The following is a 21,663-nucleotide window of genomic DNA, read 5'->3' as shown; positions in this document are numbered from 1 at the left end:
CCCAGCCAGAGCACGGACTTGAACCCAATCTAACATCTCTGTTGAGAACTAAAAATAGCTGTTTATTTTCTGTGAAAACCTTTTTTTTTAATACATTCGGGTTTATTTGAAATATTTTCATAGTTTTGATAGTTCCTCACATATGATGGTTAATTTTAGTGTGCACCCGTTTTAAGAGCGTCCCGCAACCTGTGCCAGAAATAAGAAAATGTAGTTCCGGTAAAATAGGTATTTAGTTTTGAATGGTTTTGGCAACAGATGAGTGGTTTTCTACATTGTAAAAGGTGCAACCACAGACACAAAGCCATGATCCATTTGGTTCTATGGCAGAGGCGGTGGCATAGCTAAGTTCAGAGCCATATATTAAGACATAAATGACTCTGGTTAAGCCTAATCAAACTTGCCTGTGCGAATGGTTTTCAAACGATACAAATGTAACAGCCTGAGCACACGACTTGAAACAAGGATACAGATGTAACCATGTGACATTTAGTGTGTTATCGGACTGCCACTGCTCTCATGTGCCATTTAGTGTGTTATCTGACTGCCACTGCTCCCATGTGCCATTTAGTGTGTTATCTGACTGCCACTGCTCCCATGTGCCATTTAGTGTATTATCTGACTGCCACTGCTCCCATGTGCCATTTAGTGTGTTATCTGACTGCCACTGCTCCCATGTGCCATTTAGTGTATTATCTGACTGCCACTGCTCCCATGTGCATTCCACTGGTCACTTTTAACTAAGTGTTCAATTTTTTTTTTAAATCATGATTAGAAAAAGTTTCACGGCACACCTGAGTTCCTCAAGACACACCAGGTTGGGAACCACTACTTTTAGAGTGTGGGGATGGAATCCGTGTCACTGAGGGCAAACTGGCAACGATTGATGTCATATTGGGAAAAATAGCCAGTCTGAAATCCTTTGTTAGTACTACACAATAAAATAACTGTTTTGAAGAGAGACTACTTATTTGAGTGTCTAGCTGTCCAGTAGACGTGAACTGAATGATTGTAACCTACCACACACTAGCACCCTTTTCACACTTTCTCGAACCCAAACCGTACTCTGCTTACTTGGATTTTTCTTTTCAGATTGTCTTTCCCAACACAGTTGCAGCATTGTAACCAGGCCAGCATGGTTCAGTAGAGTGAAAAGTGTACAAACGGGACCTCTGCAGAATTCCAGCACTGCAATGTCACATTCCAGCAAGTTCAAGTAGGAAATACTACAGTACTAAGCGGCAGGAGACCTTCAAGTTCATACAAGCCTTAAACACAACACACATAGCCTAGCCTACACGTCAGACCATCATATTATATTGTCAGATTATAAACATAGAAAACAACACCTGCTCCTCATTTTACCAAAGGCTTTTGGTTGCGCCCGGTCCCCAGAGGCAGCAGCCCTGCAGCAACAGTTCAGCAGCATGCACTACCTCTCTCTCTTTGTGCTGTTTGCTGAGGAGACGTAGCTACAGGGTTTGAAATTAAAAAGGTGTCCCTCTCGTCCCGGGACGTTAAACATGAGATGTCTGGGACGGTTCAAAACAGACCTTGGGACTGTTCTGGGACGACAGATCCAAAATTCATATAACCACTGTATATAAAAATAAATACAAAGCAATTAGGCTGATGCAACAGATCAGAATAAACGCAACAATGCACACACGGCAGTAGGCTCTGCACGAATGTTCCAGAATGCAAGTAGCTGGAAAACACTAAAAAGCACACCACACATTTAGAAAGAGGGGAGATCTAAAGATGCAACAACTAGCATGAGTTGCTAATATGACTAGGATTGAGTCTTTGGCTGCTGGAACAATGAAAGAAAGCTGTTTTCAATGGCATAAGGAAGTATTTATCAAATAATTCCCTCAATTTCTATGGTCTTGATTTTGGCTAGGCTACTTTCAAACTGCTGACTGCCTCCGCTCAGAGGTGCAAGGTGGATGATACGCGGTGCGCAACAGGCACTGGCCTTTCTCTCCGCTCTTGTGTTTGATTTGAACGAAGCGTGCCTCCAGTAGGCTTTGGTTTCCGCTCTGCTAGATTTGGTTAATAATGCCATGGGTGGGATGGGAGACACGGAGAGAAAGCATAAAGCATCTTAATAGGCCATTGGGCCACCACGAGCTGCCAGAACAGCTTCAATGCGCATAGGCATGGATTCTACAAGTGTCTGGAACTCTATTGGAGGGATGCCAAACCATTCTTCCACAAGAAATTCCATCATTTGGTGCTTTGTTGATGGTGGTGGAAGACACTGTCTCCTGTGCCACTCCAGAATCAAGATTAGTCTTGAGCCCCGGGAAGCTATATTCACGAGCGCTCCAATGTATAAATGTTTTGAAAGTTTAAAACGAGTAAAAGTTCATGAACATTTTATAAAATGTAATCCTATGTTGTTGTGTATTTAGCAAACTATTGGTGATGAGATAATAGTATAAAAACAGTTTTATACCAAGTGATGCAAAGCTAGGTTGGCTATTTTAGCTAGGCTAACGTTAGCAAGCTAGCACAGTATCTTGATCTTCCCTTTTATCTTTCCAACTGCAGTTTCAGATGAGCAGCACTCAGTGAGTCAGTGGTCACCCTAGTGAAAAAGTAGCTTAATGGAGGTGCCAATACAAAAGAGGAGAAAAGTGCAGGACGTAAGATTGAAGGAGTGCAGTAGACTAAGTAAATGAATGGCTACATAGCTATCTACACTGTACAATTCACAATATACTGGTAGTATGCAGTCAGCTAGCTAGCTAGCTATACTTATTGCCAGACAGTAAATCAATAATTTAGCTAATAAAAGCAGAATCTAATTCGTCTTAATAGGGTAACCCCATCATTAAGGCCAGACATTTTTGTCATATGATTATGGCAGGGTTCAAAGACAGGCAACCGAGAGAGGGAGCATCCCCCCATGCTGAGGCAGGGAGAGGACGAACAGGTCATCAGGTGAGAATGAGTTATAAGGCACTATCAGTTCAACTCCTCATCTTTGCTGACTATAGCCCAAGTGCTATAACAAAATGACTGCTGCCTGCATTCTGATTTCATTTGGTTGTCATGCCAGGGATCAGAGACAGTCAGTAGAGAGGGAGAGCACCACCCATGTTGAGGCACATGGTGAGGATGAACAGGACATCACGGAAACATTTTGAATTTGAGTTATAAGGCAGTCTGGTAAAACACGTTGCACAGCTATTTACATCACTATCGGTTCAGCTCATCTTTCCTGACTGTAGCCCAAATGTTGTTGTCGGCATTCTGATTTCATTTGGTTGTCATGGAGGTTGAAGATGTGGCTGTGATCAACAATGACACAAAGCACCATGTTGCCGTCTGTCCTATCCACCAGGAGAAGCCGGATACCATAGATAGGAAAACAATATACCCACATCTTATTTCCATCAGTGACGGGCATAAACAGGTATTTGGGACATTTAAGTGAATTGAGAGTGAAGATCTGAACCCTCTTCTGTACCACTATATGTATACAAGGTTGCAACCGGTTATTCAAAGTGTATGTTTTTTACTTGATGGTGAACGACAATGTTAAGTATTTTTGAAGTCTATTGCTTGAGAATGACACCATACTGATTGGTTTATTTTGAATAGTGTTTTGCACCCCTCCCCCCGGTGCTGTTACTCTCTGTTATTATCTATGCATAGCCACTTTAATAACCCTACCTGCATGTACATAATTACCTCAATTACCTCGACACCGGTGCCCCCGCACATTGACTCTGAACCGGTAGCCCCTGTATATAGCCCCACTATTGTTATTTACTGCTGCTCCTTAATTATTTGTTGTGTTGGTTAAGTAAGCATTTCACTGTAAGGTCTACTACACCTGTTGTATTCAGCATTTCACTGTAAGGTCTACTACACCTGTTGTATTCAGCATTTCACTGTAAGGTCTACTACACCTGTTGTATTCAGCATTTCACTGTAAGGTCTACTACACCTGTTGTATTCAGCATTTCACTGTAAGGTCTACTACACCTGTTGTATTCAGCATTTCACTGTAAGGTCTACTACACCTGTTGTATTCAGCATTTCACTGTAAGGTCTACTACACCTGTTGTATTCAGCATTTCACTGTAAGGTCTACTACACCTGTTGTATTCAGCATTTCACTGTAAGGTCTACTACACCTGTTGTATTCAGCATTTCACTGTAAGGTCTACTACACCTGTTGTATTCAGCATTTCACTGTAAGGTCTACTACACCTGTTGTATTCAGCATTTCACTGTAAGGTCTACTACACCTGTTGTATTCAGCATTTCACTGTAAGGTCTACTACACCTGTTGTATTCAGCATTTCACTGTAAGGTCTACTACACCTGTTGTATTCAGCATTTCACTGTAAGGTCTACTACACCTGTTGTATTCAGCATTTCACTGTAAGGTCTACTACACCTGTTGTATTCAGCATTTCACTGTAAGGTCTACTACACCTGTTGTATTCAGCATTTCACTGTAAGGTCTACTACACCTGTTGTATTCAGCATTTCACTGTAAGGTCTACTACACCTGTTGTATTCAGCATTTCACTGTAAGGTTTACTACACCTGTTGTATTCGGCGCATGTGACAAATACAATTTGATTTGATTTATTTTGAAGTCTATTGCTTGAGAATGACTCCATACTGATTGGTTTATTTGAAGTCTAATGTTTGATCCATATTGAAGAGTTACATTTCCAACTGTCACTGAATTATTTGATGAATTAATACTGCAATTAAATAGTGTAAAATGTTTCTGGACTCGACTGCTTTAAAGTTAGTTGGGTATAAGAAATGAGTTATTCAAGACCATGTACAAGCCAAGCGTGGCGAAGGGTACACAAATAGAATAATGGGCGTTGACATTCAAATGTAGTTAAATAATGGGTGTGGTGGTGACTTTTTGTTAACTGTTAAGAGTAGGAACACGGTTAAAGTAATATAGAAAAATATTGATTTTTGCAGTTGTGATTGGGGTATATTGACCAAATTATCTGGATTTTTGATGCATTTTCCCTTAAAAAGTCAACAGAAACAACCATTTCACAGCAAATAAAATAAAATCTCCCAAGCCCCCGGACCCCCTGTAGAGGGTTGTTGACACTGGAACCAATTGACCTTGACCCTTCCAATATCCAACACAAAGTTACGCCCTTGGCTGGCTGGCTGGCTGACTGTTGGAGGATAACCTAGTAGTTGGGCTACACCCTGCCCTAACACCAAATCTTACTTACTACAGTAGTGGTTAAGTTTCACCTTCTGGCCTTTACTGACACACTCAGTGTAATTACAGATTGCAGTGTACTAACCCCACCATGCAGGTAATAAAGACTCAAGGGTGGAGGGACGGGAGAGAGAGATACATGTGAGAGACAGACAGAGAAAGAGAGAAACACAGACAGACAGACAGACATACATACTCTGTCATATCTGGAGTATTTCTCCTGTCTTATCCGGTGTCCTGTGTGAATTTAAGTATGCGCCCTCTAACCCTCTCCTCTCGGAGGACCAGAGTCCTAGGACCATGCCTCAGGACTACATGGCCTGATGACTCCTTGCTGTCCCCAGTCCACCTGCTGCTGCTCCAGTTTCAACTGTTCTACTTGTGTCTATGGAACCCTGACCTGTTCACCGGACGTGATACCTTGTCCCGGACCTGCTGTATTCCACTCTCTCTCTATGATTGGCTATGAAAAGCCAACTGACATTTACTCCTGAGGTGCTGACCTGTTGCACCTGCTACAACCACTGATTATTATTATTTGACCCTGCTGGTCATCTATGAACGTTTGAACATCTTGGCCATGTTCTGTTATAATCTCCACCCGGCACAGCCAGAAGAGGACTGGCCACCCCGCAGAGCTTGGTTCCTCTAGGTTTCTTCCTAGGTTCCTGCCTTTCTAGGGAGTTTTTCCTAGCCACCGTGCTTCTCCGTCTGCATTGCTTGCTGTTTGGGGTTTTAGGCTGGATTTCTGTACAGCACTTTGTGACATCGGCTGATGTAAAAAGGGCTTTAGAAATACATTTGATTGATTGATACCTGTGGGGGTCTTTCGACACTGGAAGTATGTGGACACATTCCCTCTTGGTGAAAGTGCTTTCTATCCAGGATTTCTGGGACTGTGGAGAAAGGAGACAGAAATATAATGAATCACAACGGTACAAACTGGCTCCCTGTATCAGAGATCACTATAGTAGGGAATCCATGGGCCAATGTACAGTTCAAACGGGGCTGTAGCTGGTCTACTTGGTCTAATTGATTTACCCTGAACATTCAACATACATACTGTCATGTCCAAAAGTTTTGAGAATGACACAAATATTATTTTCCAAAAAGTTTGCTGCTTCAGTGTCTTTAGATATTTTTGTCAGATGTTACTATGGAATACTGAAGTATAATTACAAGCATTTCATAAGTGTCAAAGGCTTTTATTGACAATTACATGAAGTTGATGCAAAAAGTCAATATTTGCAGTGTTGACCCTTCTTTTTCAAGACCTCTGCAATCCGCCCTGGCATGCTGTCAATTAACTTCTGGGCCACATCCTGACTGATGGCAGTCCATTCTTGCATAATCAATGCTTGGAGTTTGTCAGAATAATTTTTTTTTTTGTCCACCTGCCTCTTGAGGATTGACCACAAGTTCTCAATGGGATTAAGGTCTGGGGAGTTTCCTGGCCATGGACCCAAAATATCAATGTTTTGTTATCACTTTTGCCTTATGGCAAGGTGCTCCATCATGCTGGAAAAGGCATTGTTCGTCACCAAACTGTTCCTGGATGGTTGGGAGAAGCCATTTTTGTGTAAAGCAATGATGACGGCACGTGTTTCCTTGCAGGTACGTGTTTCCTTCCATGATTGACAGAGGAAGAACAATGATTCCAAGCACCACCCTCCTTTTGAAGCTTCCAGTCTGTTATTCGAACTCAATCAGCATGACAGAGTGATCTCCAGCCTTGTCCTCATCAACACTCACACCTGTGTTAACGAGAGAATCACTGACATGTCAGCTGGTCCTTTTGTGGCAGGGCTGAAATGCAGTGGAAATGTGTTTTTGGGATTCAGTTAATTTGCATGGCAAATAGGGACGTTGCAATTAATTGCAATTCATCTGATCATTCTTCATAACATTCTGGAGTATATGCAAATTGCCATCATACAAACTGAGGCAGCAGACTTTGTGAAAATTAATATTTGTGTCATTCTAAACTTTTGGCCACGACTGTACATACATACATACAATTTGAACTCATGTCAACACAAAATAATAGAAGATAATATTTTCCCAGTTAAAGGCAGTCCAATCAATGTTTGCTGTGGTAACTAACCAGTAACCACAGAGCCGAGCTCCCCTCAGGGGCACCCCAAACTAGCCAGCCAGGAGCTCCAAGTGACCCCCTAATCCAGGAGGCTCAGTACTCTGATTGATAAACTAATAAATGCAATCAGACTAAATACTGCTGTGTATTAGACCAGAGCTGCTAGTGCTGCCAAGGGGACAGCAGTGTGTGTGTGCGTGTGTGTGTGTGTGTGAGAACAGCAGCGGTCCGTTCACAACCACAAACTCTCTCACTCTCCTGAGACAGGCGGCCGAGCGTCCAGCGAGAGCGAGGGCTTTATGTCAGAAGAATTTTCAATTAATTTTCAGGGTTCCGTCGTTCCGATAGCTTTTTGTTCCTGGTTCTAAACACAGGGCCTCACAGACGATTAGCACCAATAATCCTTCCCTTCACAAAGGAACAGGCTGAAATTCTTCACCTCCTCCTAACTCAGAGAAGTACTGGGTACAGTGGTTCACTGGCAGAGAGCTGAGATTACACAACACTGGGAATGACCAGGTTTGAAGAGGCCTAGTAGCCCTGTTGTCTTCCCACAGTGAAAGAACATACCAGCTAGAAACAGTTTTAGGACAACAGGCGTTTCAGAAACAGAGCTAGAAGAACTGAAGTTCTCGAACAAAGGTCAAATGGAAGTTGTAACACAGCAGTGGCACAACAAAAGCAGAACAGAATTCTAAAACAGGAGGTAGAAGACCAGAAGTTCTAAAACACAGGTAGAACAGAACTTCTGGAACAACAGAAGTTCTAAAACACAGGTAGAACAGAACTTCTAGAACAACAGAAGTTCTAAAACACAGGTAGAACAGAACTTCTAGAACAACAGAAGTTCTAAAACACAGGTAGAACAGAACTTCTAGAACAACAGAAGTTCTAAAACACAGGTAGAACAGAACTTCTGGAACAACAGAAGTTCTAAAACACAGGTAGAACAGAACTTCTAGAACAACAGAAGTTCTAAAACACAGGTAGAACAGAACTTCTAGAACAACAGAAGTTCTAAAACACAGGTAGAACAGAACTTCTAGAACAACAGAAGTTCTAAAACACAGGTAGAACAGAACTTCTAGAACAACAGAAGTTCTAAAACACAGGTAGAACAGAACTTCTGGAACAACAGAAGTTCTAAAACACAGGTAGAACAGAACTTCTAGAACAACAGAAGTTCTAAAACACAGGTAGAACAGAACTTCTAGAACAACAGAAGTTCTAAAACACAGGTAGAACAGAACTTCTAGAACAACAGAAGTTCTAAAACACAGGTAGAACAGAACTTCTAGAACAACAGAAGTTCTAAAACACAGGTAGAACAGAACTTCTAGAACAACAGAAGTTCTAAAACACAGATAAAACAGGTTGTCTACCTGGAAGTTGTCTTCTTCTTCATCGCGGTAGTGTTTAAGGGCTGAGTACAGGAACATACCAAATAACCTTCACACATCTCCTGACCAACCAACCACACCAGCACTGCAGACCAGCAGCGCAGCCTCAACAGATCACCACAGATACCATCTCACTCTATATCTTCCTCTCGCTCGCTCTATGTCCCTCACCACATAATCACTCCGGTCTCAAAGTCTAAAAGGTGATGGAAAATTGCAAATCCGTGTCTGTTAAAAGCTGAGCGATCAGTGAGCAGTAGAGAGAAACCTCTTGTGTTACTCGAACTGTAAATAGGAGTTAATCTGTAAGACAGAGACACTCAGAGGGCTGATGAATGTGTCTGAGACACACTGCTTATTACCCGAGAGAGAGAGAGAGAGAGAGGGGCAGGATGGTAGAGGTAGAGGCCTCAGTAATTTATATCTTCTTCACACCACCTGCTGAGACAGTCTCACTCGTCACGTGAGCATGTTTCACTCAACCAACCACCTCTGCTATATACACAGGGACCACAAGTTAGGTACTTACAGGACGACTTGGTAAGGCTTACCAGACGACTTGGTAACGCTTACCAGACGACTTGGTAACGCTTACCAGACGACTTGGTAAGGCTTAAAGGACGACTTGGTAACGCTTACCAGACGACTTGGTAACGCTTACCAGACGACTTGGTAACGCTTACCAGACGACTTGGTAAGGCTTAAAGGACGACTTGGTAACGCTTACCAGACGACTTGGTAAGGCTTACCAGACGACTTGGTAAGGCTTACCAGACGACTTGGTAACGCTTACCAGACGACTTGGTAAGGCTTAAAGGACGACTTGGTAAGGCTTACCAGACGACTTGGTAACGCTTACCATTACTAGACAACTAATAGTCACTGGGAGCGACTCACTTCCCACTGAAACTAGGCCCAACTCTCTGGTCAATGGCATTACTGCTATTCAAATCTGTTCTAGCCTGGTCAAGCAGACTGTCCGCTGTGTTCATGTTGACGTGAAGTGAAACAGAATGTGAGCGATCGCGAGATCAAGCTGGTTTCACAAGGCTAGCTCTGTTCATTATTAGTGATGGGGGGGAATATATACAGTTACATATTGCAATATTATATAGATATTTGACTCAAGTATCGATTTGTAAAAACAATTATATGTATAGGCCTATATACAGTACACCTACTCATTCAATGGTTTCTCATTATTTTTACTATTTTCTACATTGTAGAATAATAGTGAAGACATCAAAACTATGAAATAACACATATGGAATCATGTAGTAACCAAAAAAAGTGTTATATTCAAAATCTATTTGAGATTCTTCAAAGTAGCCACCCTTTGCCTTTGACAGTTTTGCACACTCTTGGCACAGCTTCAAGAGGTAGTCACTTGGAATACATTTCAATTAACAGGTGTGCCTTGTTAAAAGTTAATTTGTGGAATTTCTTTCCTTCTTAATACATTTGAGCCAATCAGTTGTGTTGTGACAAGGTAGGGTGGGTATACAGAAGATAGCTCTATTTGGTAAAAGACCAAGTCCATATTATGGGAATAACAGCTCAAATAAGCAAAGAGAAAAGGGCAGTACATCATTACTTTAAGACATGAAGGTTAAAGCATTTTTAAATGCTGAAAATGTCAAGAACTTTGAATGTTTCTTCAAGTGCTGTCGCAATAACCATCAAGTGCTATGATGAAACCGGCTCTCATGAGGACCGCCACAGGAAAGGAAGACCCAGAGTTATTTCTGCTGCAGAGGGTAAGTTCATTAGAGTTACCAGCCTCAGAAATTACAGCCCAAATAAATGCTTCACAGAGTTCAAGTAACAGACACATCTCAACATCAACAGTTCAGAGAAGACTGTGTGAATCAGGCCTTCATGGTTGAATTGATGCAAAGAAACCACTACTAAAGGACACAATAAGAAGAAGAGACTTGCTTGGGCCAAGAAACATGAGCAATGGATATTAAACCGGTGGAAATCTGTCCTTTGTTTTGATGAATCCAAATTTGAGATTTTTGGTTCCAACCGCCGTGTCTTTGTGAGACGCAGAGCACATGAATGGATAATCTCCGCATGTGTGGTTCCCACCGTGAAGCATGGAGGAGGTGTGATGATGTGGGGGTGCTTTGCTGGTGACACTGTCTGTGATTTATTTAGAATTCAAGGCACACTTAACCAGCATAGCTACCACAGCATTCTGCAGCGATACGCCATCCCATCTGGTTTGCGCTTAGTGGGACTGTCATTTGTTTTCCACCAGGACAATGACCCAACACACCTGCAGGTTGTGTAAGGGCTATTTGACCAAGAAGGAGAGTTATGGAGTGCTGCATCAGATGACCTGGCCTCCACAATCACCTGACCTCAACCCAATTGAGATGGTTTGGGATGAGTTGGACCGCAGAGTGAAGGAAAAGCAGCCAACAAGTTCTCAGCATATGTGGGAACTCCAAGACTGTTGGAAAATAATTCCAGGTGAAGCTGGTTGAGAGAAAGCCAAGAGTAAACAAAGCTGTCATCAAGGCAAAGGGTGGCTAATTTGAAGAATCTCAAATATAAAATGTATTTTGATTTGTTTAACACTTTTTTGGTTACTACATGATTCCATATTTGTTATTTCATAGTTTTGAGGTCTTCACTATTATTCTACAATGTAGAAAATATATATATATATATTTTTTTAAACAACCCTTCAATTAGTAGGTGTCCAAACTTTTGACATGTACTGTATAATAAATGTATTTATTTATGCTACAGTAGGTAGTGTTAGCTAGCGCTAGTCGGCTGTACCTGCACCAAAACACCTGTCTTTTTCATCCTATAGCTTGTTTTCGATCTTCTTTTAAATAGTGAGTCATCATGTTTTCAGCACTTCTATTTCCCTGACTGATCAAAACTCGTTTTCTCATGCTCTCTTGTCTCTCTGCAGCAGACACTCTATAGTGAGCAACATGTTTAGAACATCAAATCACAAAATCACATTATCAAATCGCAATATATATAGAATTGTGGCAATCGCAATACATATCTTATCGGCACCTAAGTATCGTGATAATATTTTATTGCGAGTCCCTGGCAATTTCCAGCCCTATTCATTATGGTAAAACTATCTTCAATAGGATGGTGATATTATGATAACAGGAGAAGATTTGAATGCTTCAGAGAATGAACACTGGACATCTCATTCATTCAGGTGGTCTGATGGTTAATAGTATTAACAGAGGGTTGTTAGAAAGGCTTTGGTCCCCGCTGACCTGTATCCATGGTACCTGAAAATGTCAGGCAACAAAAGACTCAATTTAGATGCACTTTAAAGCCCCAGCCAGGAACACAGACACGTCTCTCTCCCTCTACCTCTCGTTCTCCTTCTCTCTCTACATCCCTCGCTCGCTCTACCGTGGTCCCCCTCTCTCTCTCTACCTCCCTCTCTGTCTCTACCTCCCTCTCTCTAGTTCCCCCTCTCTACCTCCCTCGTTCCCCCTGTCTCTCTCTCTCTCTCTCTACCTCCCTCGTTCCCCCTGCCTCTCTCTCTCTCGCTCTCTCTACCTCCTCGTTCCCCCTGTCTCTCTCTCTCTCTCGCTCTACCTCCTCGTTCCCCCTGTCTCTCTCTCTCTCTCTCTACCTCCGTCGTCCCCCCTGTCTCTCTCTCTCTCTCTCTACCTCCCTCGTTCCCCCTGTCTCTCTCTACCTCCCTCGTTCCCCCTGTCTCTCTCTCTCTACCTCCCTCGTTCCCCCTGTCTCTCTCTCTCTCTCTCTCTACCTCCTCGTTCCCCCTGTCTCTCTCTCTCTCTCTCTCTCCCTCCTCGTTCCCCCTGTCTCTCTCTCTCTCTCTACCTCCTCGTTCCCCCTGTCTCTACCTCCTCGTTCCCCCTGTCTCTCTCTCTCTCTCTCTCTCTCTACCTCCGTCGTTCCCCCTGTCTCTCTCTCTCTCTCTCTCTACCTCCGTCGTTCCCCCTGTCTCTCTCTCTCTCTCTCTACCTCCGTCGTTCCCCCTGTCTCTCTCTCTCTCTCTCGACCTCCGTCGTTCCCCATGTCTCTCTCTCTCTCTCTACCTCCCTCGTTCCCCCTGTCTCTCTCTCTCTCTCTCTCCTCCCTCGTTCCCCCTGTCTCTCTCTCTCTCTACCTCCCTCGTTCCCCCTGTCTCTCTCTCTCTCTCTACCTCCCTCGTTCCCCCTGTCTCTCTCTACCTCCCTCGTTCCCCCTGTCTCTCTCTCTACCTCCCTCGTTCCCCCTGTCTCTCTCTCTCTCTACCTCCCTCGTTCACCCTGTCTCTCTCTCTCTCTCTACCTCCCTTGTTCACCCTGTCTCTCTCTCTCTCTACCTCCTCGTTCCCCCTGTCTCTCTCTCTCTCTCTCGACCTCCGTCGTTCCCCCTGTCTCTCTCTCTCTCTCTCTACCTCCCTCGTTCCCCCTGTCTCTCTCTCTCTCTCCCTCCCTCGTTCCCCCTGTCTCTCTCTCTCTCTACCTCCCTCGTTCCCCCTGTCTCTCTCTCTCTCTACCTCCCTCGTTCCCCCTGTCTCTCTCTACCTCCCTCGTTCCCCCTGTCTCTCTCTACCTCCCTCGTTCCCCCTGTCTCTCTCTCTACCTCCCTCGTTCCCCCTGTCTCTCTCTCTCTCTACCTCCCTCGTTCCCCCTGTCTCTCTCTCTCTCTACCTCCCTCGTTCACCCTGTCTCTCTCTCTCTCTACCTCCCTCGTTCCCCCTGTCTCTCTCTCTCTCTACCTCCCTCGTTCCCCCTGTCTCTCTCTCTCTACCTCTCCCCTTACCTCCCTCCCGCTTTCCTTCTTTCTCTGCCAAACAGAGGAAGGGCTCTTTTTGGCCACTTAGTCTTCCTGTAGGAAATTAACCAGCCCTATTTCCCTTCACAAACCGCACACACACACACACACACACACCTCTGTTGACCCTTTACCTTCTGGCGACATGAGTCGGTTTCATGAAGCACCCAACTCTCCACCCACTCTCCAACCCGTTTCCCAGGTCGGCGGGCTGTGGCAGTGACAGAGGAAGGTGGCTAAATGCACACCACAGCCCTGGCCTGCAGCCCTAGTTAACCTCTCCTCTCTCACTCCTCTGGCCAACATGCCTGACTGACTCATAGAATTCCAGATAACATCTGGCCAGCCAGCCTGTTCTCACACTCATAATGAGTGTATAAACTGGGGGAGAGAGAAGACATTAGCAAGAAGTAGTGGTGCTGGGGTGTTAATAACAAGAGAGAGTTTATACTGCTGTTACCTGCCAGGCTAGCGGTCCAGGCAAGGCGCATGACAAAGCTGAGAAGCTCAGGGTCAAACAGGAGAATGTGTAAAAGGCAGGTAGCCTATTGGTTAAGAACGTTGGCCCAGTAACTGAAAGGTCACTGGTTCAAATCCCAGAGCCGACGAGGTGAAAAATCTGCCGGTGTGCCCTTGAGCAAGGTACTTAGCAACTTACACAAGCAATTAGGGTTCTGGATAACAGCGTCTGCTATATGACAACAAAAATGAAGTGTAAAAGAGGTGTTGAGTCATCCTCAGAAGGCCAGTGTTGATTGAAAAATGCTCAGCGCTTTAAAAAAAAATATTTTTTACAATAAAGAGAATTGAAAATGCTTCAAATCATCTTCCTTTATCCTCTAAGAGAGGCTGGGTGAATAGGCTTACCTCTCACACTGGCCTTGCCTCTGTAGCAGACACAGACAGACCGCTATCTTTCTCACCTCTAAATAGGCATTATTAATATTACTACTACTAAAACAAAGACAGAAGGATTAGGTGGACACACCACAAGGGAGAGATAAGGAGATAACAGAGGAGAGGAACTATACTGAACAAAAATATAAAACGCAACATGTAAAGTGTTGGTCCCATTTTTCATGAGCTGAAATAAAAGATCCTAAAATCTTATTGCTCTCATTTTTTGCACACATCCGTTTACGTTCCTGTTAGTGAGCATTTCTCCTTTACCAAGATAATCCATCTACGTGACAGGTGTAAACAGCATGATCATTACACAGGTGCACCTTGTGTTGGGGACAATAAAAGGCCACTCTAAAATGTGCAGTTTTGTCACACCACACAATGCCACAGATGTCTCAAGGTTTGAGGGAGTGTGCAATTGGCATGCTGACTGCAGGAATGTCCACCAGAGCTGTTGCCAGAGAAGAGGTTGACCGATTAAAATCGGAATGTCCGATTAACTAGGGCCGATTTCAAGTTTTCATAACAATCGATAATCGGCATTTTTGGAAACCGATTATGGCCGATAACTCTAATGAACTAGAATTCAAGGCACACTTACCCAGCATGTCTACCACAGCATTCTGCAGCGATATGCAATCCCATCTGGTTGGTGCTTAGTGGTACTATCATTTGTTTTTCAACAATGACCCAACACACCGCCAGGCTGTGTAAGGGATATTTGACCAAGAAGGAGAGTGAATGAGTGCTGCATCAGATGATCTGGCTTCCATAATCACACGACCTCAACCCAATAGAGATACGAAACGTGTTAACATGTAGGCCCATGTAACTAGCCTGTCACAAGAGACAACAGGATACCTAGAGAGTAGGGACACACTGGGGTGAAGTTTCCCCCCGGTGAATATGTAGGATGAGCTTCCCCTCCTCCAATCAAATCAAAATCAAATGTTATTTGTCAAATGCTTTGTAAACAACAGGTGTAGAGTAACTAATGCTTACTTACGGGCCCTTCCCAACAATGCAATCCCAACCTTAGCCATTAGTGTGGGACAGAAAATGAGAAACTGACCCCAGACTAGCGTCTAGGGGCAACTTCAACATACACCAGTATTTGTATTTACTAAGGATCCCTATTAGCTGCTGCCAAGTCAGCAGCTACCCTTTCTGGGGTCCAGCAACATGAAGGCAGTAATATACATTATAATACAATTTAAACTTTAAAATACATTTCACAACACATTAAGTGTGTGCCCTCAGGCCACTACTCTACTACCACTACCACAAAATCCATGTGTACGTGTGTGTATAGTGAGTATGTTATTGTGTGTGTCTCTCTTCACAGTCCCCGCTGTTCCATAATGTGTATTATTATCTTTATTTTATTGAATTTTACTGCTTGCATCAGTTACTTGATGTGGAATAGAGTTCCATGTAGTCATGGCTCTTTGTAGTACTGTGCTCCTCCCATAGTCTGTTCTGGACGTGGGGACTGAAGAGACCTCTGGTGGCATGTCTGGTGGGGTATGCATGGGTGTCTGAGCTGTGTACTAGTAGTTTAAACAGACAGCACTGTGCATTCAACATGTCAACACTTCTCACAAATACAAGTAGTGATGAAGTCAATCTTTCCTCTACTCAAATCAGTCCAGTCCAATTACTTGAGCCTGGAGAGATTGACACATCAGCTTTCCGTGTACTTTTAAGGGACAGCCGTACTGCCCTGTTCTGGGCCAGTTGTAATTTTCTTAAGTCCCTCTTTGTGGCATCTGACCACATAACTGGACAGTAGTCCAGGTACGACAAAACAAGGGCCTGTAGGACCTACCTTGTTGACAGCGTTGTTAAGGCAGAATAGCACTTTATTATGGACAGACCTCTCCCCAGTCCCACTTCACCCTACACCAGTAGGTAGTGGTACGGTCCCACTTCACCAGCAGGTAGTGGTACAGTCCGTAACAGTTGCACAGTGGAGTCTACTCTGAGGGAACTATCACTCTCCTGCCTTCATAATAAATCAACATTTACTGTAGGCACTACCATAAACATGTCCTTAAATGTCTGCACTGCTCTTCGTAAAACACCATAAACTACTGCCCTCAATGACCCAGAGTTGTAATACAACTCCAATCGTCTTATTTGACATTGCCTGACATTTTGCAGCATTAATGAAGGTCAATAAACTTTGACATTGGCAAAGTAAGATAAGATTCAGGCTGTCACTATGATTGATCTCATAGCTAAAGCAAAAAGTACCACAATCATCAACATTGCATAATAATGTTGTTATAAGTCCTATTAACACACAACATGATAATGTTATTTATATTAACTGTAGCTACATGATATGATAATGTTGTTAAAGTATCTATAGCTGGCTGTAGATGGCTGCCTCAAGCAGGTTAAACTCCCTCAACGTCAGTAAGACCAAGGAGCTGATCGTGGACTACAGGAAACAGGGGCGGGTGCAAGGCAGCTCTAACCAACATCTCCAATCTCGTCTCATTGATTCGACTCCAGGTTAGCCGACTCCTGACTCCAATGAGCTTTTGGAGAAGTCTTAGCCTAGGGGTTCACATACTTTTTCCAACCTACAATTTGAAAGTTTAAATTATGTATTCAAGAAAAATACAATAATTTGTGTGTTATTAGTTTAAGCACACTGTGTTTATTGTTGTGACTATGTCAAATTTATGCAGAAATCGAGGTAATGTCTTCACTATTATTCTACAGTGTAGAAAATAGTACAAATATAGAAAAACCCTTGAATGAGTAGGTGTGTCCAGACTTTTGACTGGTGCTGTATATTTATCCTGCTACTGGTCACTATTACTCCTGTTTACATGTATAGTCACCTATCACACACACACTGACACTCTAGCACACACACACCATTATACAGCTGCCATATTGTTTACTATTAATCCTGCCACCAGTCACTTTCTCCTGATCCCTGCCTACATGTCAACCTTAACTACTCCAGTATTCCTGCACATTGTAAATGTGGTACTGGCATTGACCCTGTATATAACTTTCATTCTTCTATTTATTTATTCCTATTAGTGATACTGTTTTGACATTGAATACTGCACTGTTGGGTAGGGCTTGCAAGTTAAGCATTTCACTGTACCTGTCCATGTGACTAATAAAACTTGAAACTAAGCCAAGTGTGGAGCCATGTGAAAAGTCACGGGACAGCAGTGTGACGAGCCTTCAGTTCACACTCCCAGGGAGCCCTTGTAGACATAGTAGTGTAATATAAGAGACTTCTCTCAGAGTGAATAAGGTAGAACAGGAGGATGAGGACAGATAGTGATGCTACTGCTACTTCACAAGAACACTACCGCCTTCACTACTATACTGTGCCACTGCTCTCACTCTTTCCATGCACTGGAACAATGTGTGTGATAACAGTCTATAGCTTACTGTATATAGAACAGGCCAGACTCCTATACAGTAGTAGTCTCCTTTGGTCCATGATTAGCCCTCTAGAAAACGGACAGTCAGGTGGTGCATTCCAGGGGGCTTGCCCTACACAAGTTACTGTGCAGATTCTTTAGTCCAGAACCCATACATTTTAAACGGATTTATTTGGGATGCAAAATGATTTGTAGATCAGTGCGTTTAAAAAAAATAATCAGGTTGGAAGATCTTGGAGACATGCTGAGTAAGTGACTATCTCTGCAGCGCTGGCCTGGCTGCAGCAGGGCTACGGTAAACCACCCTACTGCTACAACATGCTAAGTGGCTGTAAGCTGAGGCAGGCTGAAAGGGGACAGGGACTGAGGGAAACAAGGAGCAGTTTCACAACACCTGCCCTGGCCAGAACTTATTGCAGAACCAGGCTCTTCTGGGAAAGTTTGACAGAAAACCCACAGCTAGGGCTGTGTCCCAATGGCACCATATTCCCTATATATTGTACTACTAAGTAGTACACTTTATAGGGAAAATAGTTCCATTTAAGAGGCACCTAGAGGTCTTGTAAAAAGTGATAGCAATGCATCATAATAGGTCATTGTAATGAATTATTCATGAACCTCCTGTGACCATTACACTAACAAGGAGTAGCATTACAACAACCTGCATCTGATGCAGAGGGAGGAAGAACTTTGAGAGAACACAAATGATAACATTCACTCACTCCATCAAGGAAATTACAGGTTCAGACAGGACTGGTTTTCCTACAGCCAGTATTCAACCCACGGCCACCACCATCAAGTCCTTCTTACTGAAATTATACTGAACAAAAATATACGCAACATGCAACAAAGATTTTACTGAGTTACAGTTCATATAAAGATATCAGTCAATTGAAATACATGTATTAGGCCCTAATCTATGGATTTCACATGACTGGGAATACAGATATGCATCTGTAGGTCACAGATACCTTAAAAAAAAAAAAGTAGGGGCATGGATCAGAAAACCAGTCAATATCTGGTGTGATCACTATTTGCCTCATGCAGCACGACACATCTCATTCGCATTGTGTTGATCAGGATGTTGATTGTGGCCTGTGGAATGTTGTCCCACTCCTATTCAATGGCTGTGCGAAGTTGCTGAATATTGGCGGGAACTGGAACACGCTGTCGTACACGTTGATCCAGAGCATCCCAAACAAGCTCAATGGGTGACATGTCTGGTGAGTATGCAGGCCATGGATGAACTGGGAACAATTTCAACTTCCAAGAATTCTGTAAAGATCCTTGCGACATGGGGCTGTGCATTATCATGCTGAAACAAGATGGCGGCAGATGAATGGCACACCAATGGGCCTCAGGATCTCATCACAGTATCTGTGCATTCAAATTGCCATCGATAAAATCCAATTGTGTCATTGTCCGTAGCTTAAGCCTGCCTATACCATAACCTCACCATGGGGCACTCTGTTCACAACGTTGACATCAGCAAACAGCTCGCCCATACAACACCATACACGTGGTCTGCAGTTGTGTGGCAGGTTGGAAGTACTGCCAAATTCTCTAAAACAACGTTGGAGGCGGTTTATGGTAGCGGAATTAACATTCAATTCTCTGGAAACAGCTCTGGTGGACATTCCTGCATTCAGCATGCCAATTGCACACTCCCTCAAAACATCTGTGGCATTGTGTTGTGTGACAAAACTGCACATTTTAGAGTGGCCTTTTATTGTCCCCAGCACAAGGTGCACCTGTGTAATGATCCTGCTGTTCAATCAGCATGTTGATATGCCACACCTGTCAGGTAGATGGATTATCTTGGCAAAGGAAAAGTGCTTACTAACAGAGTTGTAAACACATTTTAGAGAAATACGTTTTTTGTGTATGGAACATTTCTGGGATCTTCTATTTCAGCTCATGAAACATGGGACCAACACTTTACATGTTGCGTTTAAATTTTTGTTCAGTATAGAATGGACAGAGCTGTATAAAGGCCTTTGACACTTGCAAAAAATGAATCGTGGTCTAATGATCCCCTGTAGTCTAAAACAGATGGAAGTAGGACTTATGTGGTTCTATTGTTTAATTATGTTCTATTATATCGGGTGACCATTTGCTGGTGTCCGTTTTATATCCTGTAGCCTGCATGCATTCATCTGGCCTGGTAAACCGCTGGACAGTGAACACATGGGGACTACAACAAACCATCACACACAGCAGCATGACAACCAGACCACCGCGCACAATTAGTGACGCCACATGCAGTGTCTGTCTGGCCAAACCGCGAACAGGCGACGACTTGACAGTGGCCCGATGTAGCCTGAAACTCTTCAAGAGTGTGTTTTCAACTGACTTTTAGCGGTCTGATGACAAGCTGATCAGAAGCTTCAAACCATTATATATAGCTTAACTATGCTAGTCAGTGGTGGTTAGCTAGCTAGATGATGAACAATCCAGAGACTGATTCCCCTCGGGGGTTCCACAAAGACAGAAATTCGTCAGCTAATGTAGCTGGCTAAGCTATTGTTTAATGACAACTTGCCATAGCAAAGACAACAATACCACGAGTTAGCGACACAATCTCTGATAATTTACGCAAAATTAAAACTAGCAGGCTAATTTGCTAGCTAGTCAAGACTGATAAAGGCAAGCCTTGAATTGTGGGTCCCAGTACTGTCTCGCGGGGACAATGTCATCTCCACCCCTTTTCTTGGAATCCAACTTTGTCAAGTCATCGCACGAGTGCACGCACGAGTTGGCATGGCTCTGCAGTCACATCGCTTTGTACTCAAGTCCATTGGCGGACAGAGCTAACTGGAGTTGGCTCACTAGTTAGCATCTAACGCCATTGTGGATGGATGGTAATGCGAACGTTAGCTAGCTCAACTACCTAGCCGCGGCATCGCTAGACTCAGCCAGCCGCAGTTTGCATTTCAGCGAACGTTCGGCCGATACCTTTTTACTACCAATGCAAAAGGTGCCCAGATGTTTTACCCAGATGTCGGTGGCACTGGCTAGCCACTGAACCATATCCAACGTTATTCTAGATAGATAGTTAAACACAAGTATGCAATACCAACTGATCATGATCTTCTTGACAATCAAGCAGCATGTAAATAACTGCCAACTACTCATATCTCCCTCGACTCGCTCGATCCTCCGACCTGACATTCTAGAAGCCCCCATTCTACCTCAAACATTCTACTGGACAAACAAACGCAGAAGAGCACTTTGGTTGGATCTCGTACCATTCTCTTCACCGTTGAGACTCAGGAAGAGCTTCTCCGAGGCTTTTATCCATCTATCGGCGGTGTTCTTTTCTGTTAGCCTTGGAAGGAAAGTCCAGTTGTCGCTGGTGAAATCTGCCCTAGCTGCAGCTCCAGCGGAAGGTTGCTTTTTCATAATTGTGCGACTCTGAACTGACGCCGCTGCGTGACGAAGCCAGCTGAGTCAGCCCCCGAGCACTGAGCACGTCACATGACAGGGGGGGTCAAATACCTGAATATTGATCAATTATTTGATTGATTAAAACCCGCATTGATATTAAAGTGTATTGCCATGGGATGAGTGTTTGGATAAGTATATTATGCAACAGGCGTAAGCGTGTACTGTAAACAGGTTTCTAGGTCAATGTGGTAGATCTACATACTTCTCATTCTCAATCTGACTGGTATGTAGGCAAGAAGTGGCAAGTCACCAGTAATAAGCTACAACAGGCTGAAACATGACGAACTCCAAAGATGAACCCAAAAAAATTACATTTTGCAACAGTACAAAAAGCCACCTCCCTAACTTGTTCTCCCTCTTTACTGTACTCTCCAAGTTTGAACTCTCCAACTC

General features: G+C 43.5%; 1 protein-coding gene across 5 annotated transcripts in view; it reads right to left on the bottom strand.

Annotated features, from left to right (window-relative positions):
• trpm7 (transient receptor potential cation channel, subfamily M, member 7) overlaps window positions 1-21,207 on the bottom strand; it is a 94,901-nt gene extending 73,694 nt beyond the window's left edge. For all 5 annotated transcript variants that reach the window (XM_071401052.1, XM_071401053.1, XM_071401054.1 and 2 more), the window contains exons 1-2: window positions 21,072-21,207; window positions 6,044-6,123 (exon numbers count right to left, since the gene is read on the bottom strand). In XM_071401052.1, coding sequence (XP_071257153.1) covers window positions 6,044-6,123; window positions 21,072-21,074 — 83 coding nt within the window. In that variant the 5' untranslated portion in view covers window positions 21,075-21,207. The remainder of the gene's footprint in view (window positions 1-6,043; window positions 6,124-21,071) is intronic.
• Window positions 21,208-21,663: the final 456 nt, after the last annotated feature.

This window comes from Salvelinus alpinus, chromosome 5 (genome assembly GCF_045679555.1).
Source record: "Salvelinus alpinus chromosome 5, SLU_Salpinus.1, whole genome shotgun sequence".
NCBI classification, from domain to species: domain Eukaryota; kingdom Metazoa; phylum Chordata; class Actinopteri; order Salmoniformes; family Salmonidae; genus Salvelinus; species Salvelinus alpinus.
Note: the sequence above shows the minus strand (reverse complement) of the source record. Positions and strands in the feature narration are given on the sequence as shown.